General features: G+C 38.7%; 2 protein-coding genes and 1 pseudogene across 2 annotated transcripts; all 3 read right to left on the bottom strand.

Annotated features, from left to right (window-relative positions):
- Window positions 1-206: 206 nt before the first annotated feature.
- Window positions 207-2,215, bottom strand: LOC103425384 (receptor kinase-like protein Xa21). The gene is made up of 2 exons (XM_070824644.1): window positions 805-2,215; window positions 207-705 (listed from the first exon to the last, which is right to left on the bottom strand). Exons 1-2 carry the CDS (start codon window positions 2,210-2,212, stop codon window positions 317-319), a joined length of 1,797 nt encoding a protein of 598 aa, XP_070680745.1. The 5' UTR covers window positions 2,213-2,215; the 3' UTR covers window positions 207-316.
- Window positions 2,216-7,085: 4,870 nt separating this feature from the next.
- LOC139188301 (probable LRR receptor-like serine/threonine-protein kinase At3g47570) lies at window positions 7,086-8,378 on the bottom strand. Its single transcript, XM_070805583.1, has one exon. It carries the CDS (start codon window positions 8,376-8,378, stop codon window positions 7,086-7,088), a length of 1,293 nt encoding a protein of 430 aa, XP_070661684.1.
- A 424-nt stretch (window positions 8,379-8,802) lies between these two features.
- On the bottom strand, window positions 8,803-11,470 carry LOC103424283 (pentatricopeptide repeat-containing protein At4g01570-like; annotated as a pseudogene).
- Between the last annotated feature and the right edge of the window lie 5,562 nt (window positions 11,471-17,032).

Genomic DNA, 17,032 nt, shown 5'->3' with positions numbered 1-17,032 from the left:
TTTTGCTCTAGAACATACAAGTTTTCCTTTTAAAGAAGAAATTGTTACGATACAAATTACGAAATCTTGACATGTAAATCCGATACTCGTTCCAGATTTTGATAACACATGCAGCAAGAAGTACGAGCTTAAATTCACCTTACGCCAAATGCATTAAGTATAACTCAACGGAACGAAGTAAGAAAGTGGATTGAAGTCCGTCAGACAAGTTATCAAGTATACGGTTTTTATTGATCACGCAAATCTTAGAACTTCGACTTCCACAAAGGGAAACAAGATTATTAGGTACATGCTAATACTTAACAGTATGCTTATTCTAATCCAACATTTTATCTGCTCGAAGTTTGTTTCTGATCCGACACATCTCAGCCATAGCATCAGTGATGTCCGACCTTTCCCCAGGCATGTCTGCGGAGCATGCAACACCAATTTCTAAGATTGAAATCAAGCTATCTTCAAATTTGATGCGAATCGTTGTGCTAGCCTCAGTAAGACGTTGGTTTGCACTCTCTTTTTCTTGAATAAGAACTGGATCCACAATATCTAACACATGGTCAGGCAGTGCTGCCTTGACAAAGTTGTGAAGATTTAACGATCCTTGAAACATGTCGCCAGTTGGCCTTTTTCCCGTAAATATTTCCAACAGGAGGATGCCGTAACTATACACGTCACCTTGTGGCCACACTTCATGCCCCATACCATACTCTACATTTGTACAAATGTTTTTATTTTAATACTTGAAAAAAAAAACCTAAATTATAAATGAATACTGAAAAAAGTGAAAAGAAAGTGAGTACGTTTTACCTGGAGGAGTATAACCGATTGTTCCTTTAACTCCGATGGAGCTTGACTGATTACCAGAACCATCTTCAAGAGTTCTTGGAAGGAATCTTGCCAACCCAAAGTCACCTACATGTCCAATCATATCATCGTTGAGAAGAACATTGCTGGGTTTGAGGTCACAATGAACTATTGGCACGTGAGAGTGATGATGGAGATAATCCAATGCCATTGCAACATCTATTGCAATGTTCAACCTCTGAGAAAAAGTTAACCTCCTTTGCCTCTGATTCGGATCAATACTTGTCTGAGCTGGATGCAACCATTCCTCTAAGCTCCCATTCACCATGAACTCGTAAATTAAGGCCTTGAAATCAAAACCACGATAGTCGAATCCGGAGCATACAGAAAGTACCTTCACAAGGTTACGATGTCTAATATTTTTCAAAGCCTCACACTCAGCAATGAAACTTTTGGAAGCACCGTGTCGAGCGAGGTTGAGTGCCTTGATAGCAACTGTTGTTCCAACTTGATCAAGTAATCCTTTATAAACTGACCCAAAACTTCCCATACCAATCAAATTGGCAGAAGAGAATCCATCAGTCGCTTTAAGAAGACTTTGGTAAGACACCTTAGGAAATTTTTCAGAATCACTCGAAGGATCCTCCTTTTTTTTACTACGGAAGCAACAAAGGTACAAAACGGCAAATGAAAAAAAGGCTCCAGAAAGCCCACAAAGGAGAGAGATTACCAATTTCAAGGTTAGGCTCAACCCCTTTTTGTTGGAATGTCGAAATTCGCATTTTGGCAATTGAAACTCTGGTATGCCCCCGCAGAGCTTTGTATTCCCTTGGACTGTTGTGGCAGTTGCATTCCGAAAAACTCCTTCGATTGGTACCATGCCCTCTAAATTGTTATAAGACAGATTCAAGGATTGCAGAAATGTAAAATTCGCCAAGAATTTCGGAATTGTCCCTGACAAGTTGTTGCGAGCGAGAGATAAGGTTTCAATACCTCGTAGTGAACTCAACTCTGATGGAATTGTCCCTTGGAAGAAGTTTTCTTGCAAGTAAAGATATTGTATGGTTTCACAACTTCCAAGACTTCGAGGAATTTCACCAGACAACAGGTTTCCAGAAACATCAAAATGTTCTAGATTTTTCAATTGTCCTACTTCCATGGGAAGAAAGCCAGTCAAATGGTTTCGAGAAAAATCCAAATGAACATATGAAGAAGACTGACGAATTAATTCTGGGGATATGATACCAGTGAAATTGTTATCACCAAGAGTTAAGTTCACCAAATTGGGACACTGAGATAAAGTTGAAGGGATGGTGCCCTGAAGGTTGTTATCCTCGAGATGCAGATCAGTTAATCGACTTAAATTTCCAAAAGATGATGGAACATTCCCAGAAAGGGAGTTGTTTTCCATATATACTTGTTGGAAGAATGCATGCAAGTCATATCTTGTGTTAAAATGCATGCATGAAATAAACATGTTGGATGACTAGTGAAGTTAGGCTAGTCAACATTCTTTGTGTAAAATGCATGCATGAAATAAACATGTTGGATGACTAGTGAAGTTAGGCTAGTCAACATTCTTTGTGTAAATTAGGCAAGTTAGGAAATTAGGTAAGTTAGGCAAGTTAGGCAAGTTAGGCTTATGTCTACTTTCTTTTCCTATATATATGTTTCATTTGTAATTGTTTCTTCATGAAATACACATCAAAAATTCTACATGGTATCAGAGCAGGTTCATTTGTAACCTGTCTCTGCCATTCTTGCTGCTGCAATTTTTTCTTTCTTTCAAAGTCTAAGTCATGACTGAAGAAAGTTCTGTGAATCATGATGAGGAAACCCGGCACAATCTCTCTCTAAACTTCTCAGACGTTGAGGTTAACATCAATCAACGTTTGTGTTCAGTTCTCTTGAACGAGTTCAATTATCTTCCTTGGTCCCGAGCTGTTTCACTAGCTCTCGGAGGCAAAGGGAAGTTAGGGTTTGTAAATGGAAGCGTGGAAGCTCCAGACAGTTCTTCCTCTACATACAATGCATGGCTCTGCAAAGATCAACTTGTCATGTCCTTGCTGCTCAACACCATGGAGAAACATGTTGCTGAAATTTTTAGCTACTCCAATTCCGCACATGATCTTTGGAAAGCTTTGCAGGATATGTATGGAAATCAAAACAACTATGCACGGGTCTTCCAATTAAAGAAGGACATTGCCAGTGCTCAACAAGAAGGGAAAGCATTTGTTCAACACCTTGGGAGCCTCAAAGCCATGTGGAATGAGTTGGATGTATATCTCCCTCATACCACAGATCCTACCATTCTCCTAAAACGAACTGAGGAAGACAAAATTTATCAGCTGTTAGGGAGTTTGAGCTCTGAGTATGAGGACCTAAGGAGTCACATCTTGATGAGTCAAGACCTGCCTACCTTCAACAATGTTTGTGCAACTATCCAACGAGAAGAAGCAAGGAAGAAGGTTATGAATGTTGATCACAATCCTAGATTAACAGAGACTCGGGCATATGCATCAAAGTACAAGAACTCAGAAGCCAAGGTATACAAGGGAAGAAACACACATCTAAAATGCAAATATTGCAATGGTGTTGGTCATGAGGAAGACAAGTGTTGGGAACTCCATCCTGAACTCAAGCCTAAGTTCAGCAAAGATGGAAGGATGATACCAAGGTCCTCACAACAATTTCAACCTCATTTCAAGGCACAACTTGCTAATGCTCACGCTCCTACTATCTCACAAGGATCCATGGAGTTCACTGCCAATCCATTGTCATTGATCAATGAATTTGCAGCTTACCTACAAAGTAAGGGGCACGGAGGAGGCTCACATGGTCAAGGCAATGAAGAGGGTAGTCACACAGCTATGTTGGGACAATTTGCCGGATTTCTTGCTGGAAATGAGAAAGTTCCAAAGGGAGAAGCATCAGGTATACTCAAAGCCTTTACTACTGCCCTATTAACTAGTACTGAAATTGATTGTTGGATAATTGATTCAGGCGCCACAGATCATATGACAAACAAAGTTACAAATTTACATCATTTTAAAAAAATTTCAAGCCCCTCACATGTGTCTGTTGCAAATGGAAAAAATGTCTTAGTTTTGGGAAAAGGAGAAATAAACTTACTCTCTCAAAAAACACCTTCCACTGCCCTCTATGTACCAACCTTTCCCTTCCAACTTTTGTCAATTGGAAAGATCACCAACACCTTAAACTGCCGTGCTATTTTCTCACCAAATAAAGTAATGTTTCAGGATGTTCTCACCATGAAGATGATTGGTGAAGGGGTCTTCATAAATGGACTTTACTACCTGTGCAAGAATGCATGTTTCACTCAGGCTCTTCAAGCTCAATCGAAGTCCATAGATGAAAACCAACTTTGGCATAGGAGATTAGCTCACCCTTCTGAACTTGTCTTGTCAAAACTGTTTCCAAATTTTTGTAACCCCTATCCTACTTGTGATACTTGTCAATTTTCTAAGTTTACTAGGCTACCTTTGGGTAATTCAATGTCTAGGACAAGTAAACCTTTTGAAATGATACACACTGATGTATGGGGACCTGCAACTGAATCAATGGAAGGTTTTAAATATTTTGTTCTATTTGTTGATGATTTCTCTCGAACAAGTTTTCTATATCTTATGAAATCAAAAAGTGAAGTCCCTACCATTTTCAAAGACTTTCACATGCATGTTAAAACGCAATTTCAATCAAACATTAAGGTTTTAAGGTCAGATAATGGCACTGAATTTCTATCCAACAACATGCTTCAATACATAAGTTCTCAGGGTATCATACATCAAACCAGCTGTGTGGGGACTCCCCAACAAAATGGAGTAGCCGAGAGGAAAAATAGAGATCTCTTGGAAAAAAACTCGTGCTCTCATGATTCACATGCACGTTCCAAAGAAATTTTGGTCGTTTGCCATCCTTACTGCCACTTATCTCATCAATCGACTTCCAAGTCGTGTGCTAGGGTTTAAATCTCCCTATGAAGTTCTCAAGGGGAGGAAAATAGATTTGAAACATCTCAAGGTGTTTGGTTGTGTGTGTTTTGTTCACATCCAAACCTTGAACCGTGACAAACTAGATGCCAGGGCAACCAAGTGTGTGTTTATGGGATACTCGACCACTCAAAAGGGATACAAGTGTTTCAATCCAGTCACTAAGAAGTGCACAGTTTCAAGAGATGTGAAGTTCGAAGAAGACTATCCCTATTTTACAAGTCAGGGGGAGGATTTAGTTGACATGTTCCCACTCCCTCAAAACTTTAATTATCCGATGTTGGAAAAGAGATCAGTCATTGTAAGTCCAGATTGTGAAGAAGTTCAAACTGACCAAATTACTGCCAGTGAGAGTGAAGACGAGCCCTACTCTGATCCTTCTCCGCCCTCTACAGAGTCTCAGGTGATTAAAAGAAATCCTCCTCGAATCAGAAAACCTCCAGCTAGGTTGCAGGACTATGTTACATATGCCTCACGACATCCAATCAATGAATGTATCAGCTTTAGTAAGTTCTCAACATCTCATGCTGCATTTCTCAGTGAAATTGATAAGCACTATGAACCAAGAAGCTTTCAAGAAGCTTCTCTTCTCCCACAATGGAACCAAGCCATGAAAGAAGAGATTCGTGCACTGGAAGAGAATTGCACCTGGAGCCTAGTTCAACTACCACCAGGAAAAAAGGCTGTTGGAAGTCGTTGGATTTACAAGACTAAATTCAAAGCTGATGGATCTATCGAGAGACACAAGGCTAGACTTGTTGCTCGAGGTTTCACCCAAACCTTTGGTGTAGATTATAAGGAAACATTCGCACCGGTGGCCAAGATGAACTCAATCAGGGTTTTACTGTCAGTTGCAATCAATTGTGGATGGTCACTCTACCAAATGGACGTGAAGAATGCTTTCCTTCACGGCGAGCTGCAGGAAGAAGTGTATATGCAACCTCCTCCAGGCTATGATGGTATTAAAGGCAACATGGTTTGTAAATTGCACAAGGCCATATACGGATTGAAACAATCACCAAGAGCTTGGTATGCCAAGCTCAGTTCTGTTCTGGAAAAGGCTGGATTCATGCGAAGTAATGCTGATTCTTCGCTATTTGTAAGAACTGGCACCAGGGGGAAGTTGGTGGTCCTCGTCTATGTTGATGATCTTATCATCACTGGAGATAATACCGTGGAGATTGAGGCACTAAAACTCTCACTACATCAAGCTTTCGCTATCAAAGATTTGGGGAGGTTAAAGTATTTTTTGGGGATCGAAATGGCAACATCTTCAAAAGGACTGTTTCTACATCAACGGAAATATGTATTGGACCTCCTTCAAGAAGCAAAAATGCTTGACTGCAAGCCTGCTATCACTCCCGTTGATTGTAAACTGAAGCTCAGCATAGATGGAGAAGCCATGCATGATGTAAGCTACTATCAACGATTAGTAGGCAAGCTTATATACCTCACTATCACTCGTCCAGATATCACATATGCAGTGAGCTTGGCTAGTCAGTTCATGCACTCTCCCACTGTTGATCACCTTAACCTTGTTAAGAGAATCCTTCGTTATCTTAAGGGTTCAATTGGGCAAGGAATTACAATGCATAACAATCAGTCCACTGTCATTAGTGGCTACACAGATGCAGACTGGGCAGGTAATGCAATTGATAGGAAATCAATCACAGGCTATTGTACATTTGTTGGTGGAAACCTTGTCACATGGAAGAGTAAGAAGCAACAAGTAATTGCTCGTTCCAGCGCAGAGGCTGAGTATCGAGCCATGGCAGCCACTGCGTGTGAACTCATTTGGCTTAAAGGGCTTCTTTCAGACTTAGGGTTTCCTAGTTCTACTCCTATGACGCTTATGTGTGATAATCAGGCAGCCATGCACATTGCTGCCAATCCTGTGTTCCATGAAAGAACCAAACATATTGAAGTGGATTGTCATTTCATCAGAGCTCAAGTTCAAACGCAAATCATCCGGACCATGTTCACACGAAGCCATGATCAACTAGCAGATCTTTTTAAAATGCATGCATGAAATAAACATGTTGGATGACTAGTGAAGTTAGGCTAGTCAACATTCTTTGTGTAAAATGCATGCATGAAATAAACATGTTGGATGACTAGTGAAGTTAGGCTAGTCAACATTCTTTGTGTAAATTAGGCAAGTTAGGAAATTAGGTAAGTTAGGCAAGTTAGGCAAGTTAGGCTTATGTCTACTTTCTTTTCCTATATATATGTTTCATTTGTAATTGTTTCTTCATGAAATACACATAAAAAATTCTACAATACTTCATATAATTTGGGAAGCCTTCCTATTTCAGGGGGGATGAGCCCTGAAAACTGGTTGCCAGACAGCGATATGGCTTCCAGGTTATGCAGATTTTCCATCGCATTCGGGATACTACCAAATATACTATTACCATCTACGTAGAAAGATAGAAGTGAAGTAGACAGGTTGGCTAAGCACTGAGGCAGCGTACCCCCAAAGATGTTTTCACTAATATGCAAGTATTGTAAACCGGTGGCATTAGTCAAATCGCAAAGAAAGCTCAAATCATCACCAATTCCCCCACTTCCAAGATGGTTCGAATAAATAACAAACCGCCAAAGATCGTGTAAATTTTTCAAAGAGGGGACTTCTCCATGCAGTTGGTTTCCGCCTATTTGTAGCGTAAACAGATTTGAGGCATTAGATATTGAAACAGGTATAGTTCCACTAAAGTGGTTATCCTCGATGGCAAAAATTTGGAGTCTTGGATAGGAATTGCCCAAGTTTGAAGGAAAAGTGCCTTGGAGGTTGTAATTATATCCCACAGCAAAGGTTTCAAGAGAAGAGACATTGAAAATTGAGGGAGGGATCGTACCAGACAAGTCATTTGAATCCAATCCAATAAAATCAAAATTGGTCAGTCGACCAAAGATATCTGGAATACTGCCACTTAAACTATTAAGAACTGCACTAAACCCTTCAAGAGTAGATATATTGCCAAAAGAGTGAGGGATACTTCCTGTATGGTGGTTGTCTTCAATATTGAATTCTATTAGCTTTGACAAGGTGCCAAGCTCCTTAGGGATACTACCTTCTAACAAATTGTCGCCAATATATAAGTAGTTGAGTTCAGAGCAACCTGATAAATTAGCGGGAATTTCCCCACTCAATGAATTATTATGCAATCCCAAAAGTTGCAGCCTGCGGAGACGGCCAATTTCTGGAGGGATTCCATGGCTGAAGCTGTTATTTTTTAGACTAAACACTCTGAGGAAACTCAAATTTCCAACATGTGGCGATATAGAGCCTCCAAGCTTCAAGGACATCAGCTTCAACATTGTGATCCTCTTGTGGCGGTGACCACAGGTAACACCGCGCCATTGGCAAAAGTGGATTGTTTCATTCCACGAACTCATGACTCCAAAAGGGTCTGTAGTTATCCTAGCCTTGAATTCAAGCAACGCCAGTTTATCTGTCTCGTTTGATCCGGCAAGGGCCAAACTAAGACATGAGTTAAGAACAAAGGCATGCATGCACAAATATGAGAAGAAGAGAAGTGGTGAAATGAACTTGTAATTCCCCATGGTATCAGTTTTGTGTGAAACTTTGGTTTGGGTAAGCTGCGGTTGTCTAGCAGCTTGAACAGAACCCAATTTATAAGAATTCTTGTGGCGTAAATATAGGGAGGTGATTCACCCTTTATATATAGCCATTAGATTGAATAAATCAAACAAAAACAATATACATGATTAAACAGGGTGTGTGTGAGGCTAAAAAGAGTGCCTAAATATATATAGACTACCGGCTAAGAAAGCACTAATCAAATTCCTAGACTAAAAGAGTTGACTAGTGTAGAGCTAAGATGGATCTCACATCTATCATTATCCTAACATTTTTCTTCGCCCACTTTCTCACGGTAGAATATTGCATATTAGTGGGGCATAGATTCGTACATGTTATATGTAACGTATGCGCTCTTTCATTGATATGTGGTCCAAATTGATAGTATTTCAACAAAACAGTACTTGTCTATTCATTCTATTCAAATGAATTTGTTCTGGAGTTTCACCTCTAGAAATGACCTAAGCTGAGCATGACATGATTATAGGTCGAAAAGGCACCTCAACACACGACTACACTTTTAGCCTTCAAATTTTCATTTAACATTTATGAGCCAAAAGTCATAGCAGGTTGAACTACAGTTGAATTGAAGTGTACAATTCTTATCAAGGTCAGTCATCCTTATTGCGCACCATGGATGCCTTCTGGTACCTCATTTTCTCAATCTCCTTGCCCAGAAAATCTAAAGTCGTGTCAATAACATGGTTCGGGGTAGCCGACCTGCTTTGCTATGAACTTCAATAAGTGTATTAAAAGTGACAACATCAGCATTTATTCCACTACTCTTCATCTGCTCAAAGAGCTTGTTTACTTCATCAATCCTGCTGCCTTCCCTAGTGCATTAATCAAGGTGTTGTACATAACCACTTCAAGATAACCACCCTGCTTAATTAGCTTATCCAGGACAGAACTAGCCAGATCCGCTCTACCCATCTTCCCCAAGCCTTGAATTATCACATTGTATGTAGCTATGTCTGTGGGGCAAACCTTTTCTCCCATTTCATTGAGTACACCCCATGCCTCATTGAAGTAGTGCTTCTTGACGAACGAACTCATCATCGAATTATAAGTATAACTCACGGGGTTTTCACCAAGTTCACTGAAAATCTCAAACAATTTGCATGCTATGCTCAGCATTCCCTTGGCCAAGAATAAGGACAAAAATGTATTAACCTTGTCAATATCAAAAGTGCTTTCCCCTTTCGCTTGAACTCTTTGCCCCCTGGGCAACGCAAACAGCTGTGAGGAGTGGTCGGTGGACTTAAGTTGATTAGCCAATTGATCCATATGTGGAGATGATGACCACCGATCAGTATAATTGGACAAATTCTTATTATCTTCCTAAACCCTCGCAGCCTCTGAATCTAGGTTTCCATCCACTGTTGATTCAGCAGACTTTCTCATAATCTCACTCAAGTCGCCTTTACTTGGGAACAATGATGGATAATCCCTTCTATTTCTCTGTGGATTTTTCAGCGAAGCCTCCATATCAACCTTCCATTTAAGAACACTCGGCACTAGGTTATCATCTCTATTGTTCTTCATGAGCTTGTCCGTCCAATCCCACTGACCTTCTTTATACAGCCTAATCACAAGTGACGAAATAGTAACTAAATCAACAGTAAAGCCTCTCCTTTCCATTTCTTCCACCAATTCTAGTGCTTCCTCAAGCAAACTCTCCTTACAAAGTTGCAAAACCACAATGCTATATGTTACACCATCGACAAACTGACCCTTCTTCTTTAAGTCACAAAATAGTGTGTACGCAGCCTCTGCCCTTCCATTCCTGAACAAACCATCCATGAGAATATTATACGTCTGCATCGAGGCTCCCACCCCATTCTGAACCATTTTCTCAAATAACTGGCAGCCATCATTAACCTTCCCAGCCTTGAATAACCCATCTAGCAGAAAGTTATAAACAATGGTATCCGGGATATATCCATTGAGCTGCATTTCACTAAAAATCTTAGTGGCATCGTCTATTCGATAACACTCACAACACCCCTGAATAAGAATTCTATAGGTAATTGCGTCTGGCTTATGGCCGGAGCCCTTCAATTCCTCCCATACAGTAAGTGCATCATTCACCTTCCCCACCAAGCAGAGCACATGAATGAGGCTATTATATGTAGACAAATCCGGCCCGACGTAATCCAAGTAAGAGTCATTCATCTCTCTGAACAGACTCAGACTAGTACCCAAATCACCCCAACATCCAAATGCATGAATGCAAATATTATACCCCCAAGTATCCATCTCAAACCCCTCACTCTCTCTAAGCTTATCAAAAACTTGCTTCAACTCAATCCTCAGGTCAGATTTTCTAAGAGCAACCAGCAACTCATTGCAGGCAATCGAATTCGGCACCTGGGTCGAATCCCCTCCCTTCAGAAGCTTAAGCAAAATGGCCATGGCCAAACCCACCTGGTTTTTCCTAACCAGAGCAACAAGAACCGAGTTATACATATCGGTGTTCAACCCAGCACCAACATCTTCCATAATATCCAAAATTTCAAGCGCAAAATCGAACTTACCGGACCGGATAAACGCGTCGAGCAGGGATTTGAAGGTCTGGGAATCGACCACGAAGCCGTCCACCTTCATGGAGTGAAGCAATTGAGGGACCTCGTGGAGGAATCCGGCGCGGGAGGCGGTGCGGAGGATGTGGGAGTAGGTGCGCGCCGAATGTTTGATGTTATGCGTGAGAGAGCACCATTTGAAGAAGTCGATTTTTTTGGAGGGGCGGAGGGACTGGGCGCGGAGGATTTGGAAGAGGAGGGGCTCGGAGAGCGGGAGAGTGTGGGGGTCCGGGAGGTTGCCAGTGCCGGAGGTGGAGAGGGTCTTGGTGATGGCGGCCACCAGGAGTATGTCTCCCAGCTGGGAAGCGCCGTGGTGGCGGTGGTCTTTGACCAGGAAAGGCCTTCCATGGCGCATTGCATTTCCAAAAACATACAGATTAACTGAGAAGAAGAAGCAGAAACTACATTAACTGTTGGACAGGTTTTACTTGGAGTTGGGCTTGCACTTGGTTGGACACTCCTTTTCCTGTTGTTAGCCAGACCCAGATTTTGGGGTGATTGTTGTTTGGGCCTCTCCTCCCATTTCACCCAAAATAATCCAAGGGATGTTTTGTTTACATACCTTTTAATTCATTTTGTTGTTAGTAAACACGTAAAGAAGAATGATACTCATTCTTCATAAGCAAAGTTAATCCCAATGGTGAGGAACGTTTCGAAGATGGGTTAGGACCACAACATGTCAAGGGTTCTGATCCATATCTTAATAACAACAAAAATTGAATGGAGCTAAACTACATCGGTGAATGCTCTAATGGTACGTAAACGGGTAATTATGGGCTAAACTGTAAATTCATATGTCTTAGTAGGTTTGAATCCTCCTACGTGCATAAACATCTAAATTTAATTAGTACACACGCATAGTTAGTTGATGATTGCAGATTGCACGATATGGAGTTCACTTTAATGGCATGTACATGGAATGGATATGTTACATATAGGTACCAAAACTATTATGATTAGATATTGGATTGATTAGGTAGCACTAGTTATTGTTGGAAAAATTAGGATATAATTGCTATATTAAATCATAGAAAATCAAGAAATAATTCATGCAATTATATATCAAAATAATGCATACACATGAGTAACCAATGTTAAATGAACATGATATAATGGATTAGAAAAACCTGAAAATACGGTCGAGGCAAGTGTTAGACACTTTGTCCTTAAGACAAGTTTAAGTCTCATTATGGTGCTCATGGTTGATCAGCGCTTGTCTCCCAAGATACAATGACCACATCTTTGTAATAGTAGCATTCCAAATCATAAGGCTCCATTAACCACAATTGTGTTGAATACTCTTATATGGACTCAATGAGACTCTCTAATATTTAGTGCACTATATGTTATGTAAAACAATGAATAGTTATTTTATGTTTATAGGGGCTTCCTATTTATAGATTTTGAGGTACCTCTTTGGAAAACATGTGATTATTCATGACGAGTCAAAAGTTGCAACTCTTCATTTGAGTAAACACATCTTTCTACCGAAAAGCTTCACTTCTAATTTTCATTCAATTAATAAATTTAATATAATAGTACTATTATTAAATTTTCCAACAATCCCGCGCATGAATGGAAATTGACTCAACACTATGTAAATGACAATGCAGACACTAGAGAGAGAACTTAGTAGAAAAAGTACCGCATCAGGATAGGTAGCTTTTGACTTTAAACCTTTCGTAGTGAATTACTATCAGATTTACTTGGTTAATCAGTGAACGCAATGTCTTAAATTGCTTAGCCATTTGTGTAAACCAAGACAATAGTAATCACACAATACCCTTCCAGACACCCTTTGGTTGCTCAGTTGTGTTCATTTTGGCCCTGAACAATTCTCGGTTTCTTATGAGTTCTTTTACAGAATTAAACCCTTCAGAAAATTCTCAAAAGAACGGCCTCATTCCTCACTCAAGATAGATGACTTCCCATTAAGAGTATCTTGCAATACCCCACTTGTTATTTCCAAGTATATGAATCATTAAGAGCAAAGCTTATCATAAACACACTGCAGATAACACTGTTTCATCATAAGACATGGGTAGGAGATTATCTCCGCAGTGCTCCCATTGAATCATCCACAATTCTATTGTCCCTTTAACCTAGATCTTAAGATCTCCAGTCAGCTAGGTTGGGTTGCCATTATGGCAATTCTTAAGACATAGGTTTTTAACCCATTCCCCTTGATGATACAACTTACTCTCTAATCAAACCTTTAATTAATTGGATCCACTAGGTTGATGACTATCACTTATGGTGCGCACTTCCATTTATAAAATTATATTTTATTCAAGAGTAGTTGTTTTTAATTCCTCCAAACATGCGTTCGGACTTGATAAGTAATTTGCTAACACTTGAGTAAACTCCTCCACATTTAAGGTATTTGCTAGAAGATCTCAAACCATTCAATAACTTAAAACTTCAGTTATAAGAAATACTCGTCATCTCTTTCTAGAAGCAAATTACTTTTACATTCTTTTTAAGTATATTCCATTTCTCAAAAATAGCTAAGCCACCCCCACAATTCCCTCACATTGTGGTTGCTTTTTATGCTATCAATTACTCATTCATCATACTTAAGAAGTAGTTACCAATGAAGGTGTTGTCTCTTTCAAGCCTCATAAGTCCTTTCTACGAGAAGCACTTCTCTTGGCAGTCCTTTTACTTTCAACTATCCAAACCTTTTGTTTCTTGAAATTAAACAAGAACCATAGTCATAAATTTGGAGTAGGATTCTCTCTCATTTTTTCCCCTCCCCTTCCCTTCCCTCCTATGTGAACGGTCACGGTTAAGCTACGTCAACATTTTATATTAATTTTTTTATAGAAAGAGAAAAACAAAATAGAGAGTGTGAGAGGAAGGGATGGAAGAGAATGGAAAGAGGAGGAGAAAGAATCCTTGTCCCAGATATTTATCACAACGTGATACCAGGTCTGGATAATTCGCTTCTTGAAATGAGAACCAAACTTGTAATTTCACCCATAACATAATAATGGTCTAGACTATACACTTTGGAGTGCTTTCTTGGAAGAGACGTTTGTTCAATTTGAACAGACACTACCCTATATGAATCGCATTGTTTCAGCAACCCATATACATAATACACATCTGTTCAAAACCTCATGTGTCTGCTAGTGTTACTTATAACGGGTAGAAGGAATACCAATACCCAACCATCCTCAACCATTAAATCAGCCAACCGTTCTCAATTCGGCACATCTCCTTTCTGTAAAAGGAACTCTTTCACGAACTGGTATGAATTCATTACACCTGGTGTTCACGTGGCTTTAGCAGACATATCTTTTCAATGTGTGTGTAAACTAACTATACTACAACATGAGGATATTAAGCACTAAAGCTCAATCCTAGCCTCGTTGATTTCCAATAAGAAACCATTTTTCAAAAGCCACAATGGTTAAGAAACCATGATCCAGTATGTTCACTGAAACATAATATAAATTAACATATATGTTGTAAGTTACCACAAAACAACCAATGTGCATGGTTTCAGTGGTTCCTCAAACGGTCATTTCGGTCATAGAAATTGTGTACAGCTAATGTGCATAACCTGAGTTTAAAGTATCTAATAATGCATTGACACATACGTATATCAATCATCTATAAAACACACAAACCAGTTGCGAGACTAGTAAGGAAAAACACACAGCAATAAGCAGGCAAAAGAAACTATGCAAATTTCAGTGACAAATTAAACTTGCCACATGATATAATATCTGAAATTGGTTTGCCAGACAAAGAGACAACTAAATAATTAATTTGTCAGCATGCACCGAGATTAATATCATAATCATTAATCATGATTCATGCAAATTCAATACATAATGTCTTGAACAGTCAATTAATTAATATGCGACGTACATCCATCACCATTGTAATCAATATGCAAAACGATATTAGACTAAAGGAAGAACATGCAAAATTCTATCTCGCCAAGTCTTAAGATTATAGAAAAAATACGATCTAATTGCTATATTAAATCACATAGAAAATCAAAAAATAATTCATGCAATTATATATCAATTAATAAATTTAATATAATAATAATAATATTATTAAATTTTCCAACAGTTATTCCTTCTGTCTCTTCTCACTTTCTCTATTCTAAACAAGTAAACTTTCAAATTTTACATTTAAACCTTATTGGGTGGTTGCTATAAGTTTATACTTGATAAGAATTTGGATGATTAGGGTTAAGTATGGAAAACACAAAAACGACATACTTTCAGATAGTGTATATTTAGTGTTAGTATGAGACGATGACAGGATACTGTTTGTCCCTAGTTTCGCTTGCTTGTTCCCCCGGGGATGAATGGCATAATCACAAGATGGGAGGGAACCTTTGCTCCTAGGGACTCGCAGATGACGATGACAGGATACTGTTTGTCCAGAGTTGGGAGACTACTACTACAGGGAAAGCGCACTTAGGAGCGGCGGATATACCACAGGAAGGGTTCGTCCCAATCGATGAGAACGAAGTATTTGATTCTTTGACAAGATGGGGGAACTAGTAGCTGCTTAATCTATGTCAGCAGGTGGACTCTTTCATTAGGGAAGGATATATATATATATATATATATATATATATATATATATATATATATATATATATATAGTACCAACTAGCAATTGTGCCCCCGCGTGATGCCGCGGGTTTTATGACTGTTTAAAATGATATTATTTCACATATAATATGTTTACACTGAGAAAGATTATTTTAAAGTGTTATATATATATAGTAGTACCAACTAGCAATTGAGCCCCCGCGCAATGCCGCGGGTTTTATGACCGTTTAAAATGATATTATTTTACATATAATATGTTTACAATGAGAGAGATGACTTTAAAGTGTTATTTACAAAGAGATGATACTATTTACAACTAGCTCAAATCACACTGACAGTCTGCTCTTTGAGCAAGTTTTTGACAAACCTGAACAGTAAAATGGACAATTGTTCATTCAATTACCATGAATGGATTAATGAAGAATCGACAATAACACTAAACATGGTAGTCATTCAGATTAGGAAGTCATCCATCTATAAGTCAGCCCTCATAAGTTCATTCACTTGCACTATTCTTCTAGTGTCTGATAACGAAAGCAAAGTTCCTGTAAGTACTTCTTAACCATATGAGCAATAAAGTCATTTAAGCGAAGTTCCTGTAAGTACTTCTTAACCATATGAGCAATAAAGTCATTTAAAAGGAATCTCAATTTTCTCGACATTAAAGAAAACCATAAAAGCATTACTAATGACTATATCTACAAACAAAATCTCCTTTTTTATACCCGCTAAAGCACACATATGAATATCAAAACGAAAACCTCCAATTATCATAGTATTCCCTTTCTATCTTAATTTTTGAAAAAGGAAACACAATGGAAGAAAAAACTTCAACAATTTTATCATCTAAATCATTACTACATAGAGTCAAAAGCACTTCAATTATGGAAGGAGGGAAAAGAGGTGCAAATAACTGGTGCTCAATAGAAATCACTACCTAGTCATCAACACTTTGTAAGCAAAGATTAAAAAAGTTTGGTATCTAGCATGATCATTTAAGTTACTTGAGATTTTTCAATGTTCGCAATCATTCTGCTACTATATGAACTGATGTATTCTTCGAAGAAGTATAATTGGTGTACTTATACGTAACTGTAATACTCTGAAGAAAAAAAATTAAAATATACTCTTAAAATCAATATGCATAACTTAATTAACTTGCACAACACTCATTTTATTGCTTACTCACCAACTTAAATACTGGCTCTTAGATAAGAGATGTAATGGTGACTTCTTAGCCTTATATGATGCACGGTACCATAAATCGCAGAACCTCCAAAACTATCTGAATGCCTAAAATTCACAGTTATATAATCAACAAAACCCCCTGGAAAATGTTTTATACAATAGTTTTCAATACTATTAACAAAATGCACATGTTTATACTGGGAGTTAAACAAAATGTAAATCTTGGTATTCTTCCCTAAACCGTAGAAGCTTGCCAGACCTAAA

Source organism: Malus domestica, chromosome 01 (genome assembly GCF_042453785.1).
Source record: "Malus domestica chromosome 01, GDT2T_hap1".
Taxonomy (NCBI): Eukaryota; Viridiplantae; Streptophyta; class Magnoliopsida; order Rosales; family Rosaceae; genus Malus; species Malus domestica.
The sequence above is the reverse complement of the archived record's forward strand: the minus strand, read 5'-3'. Positions and strand labels throughout refer to the sequence as shown.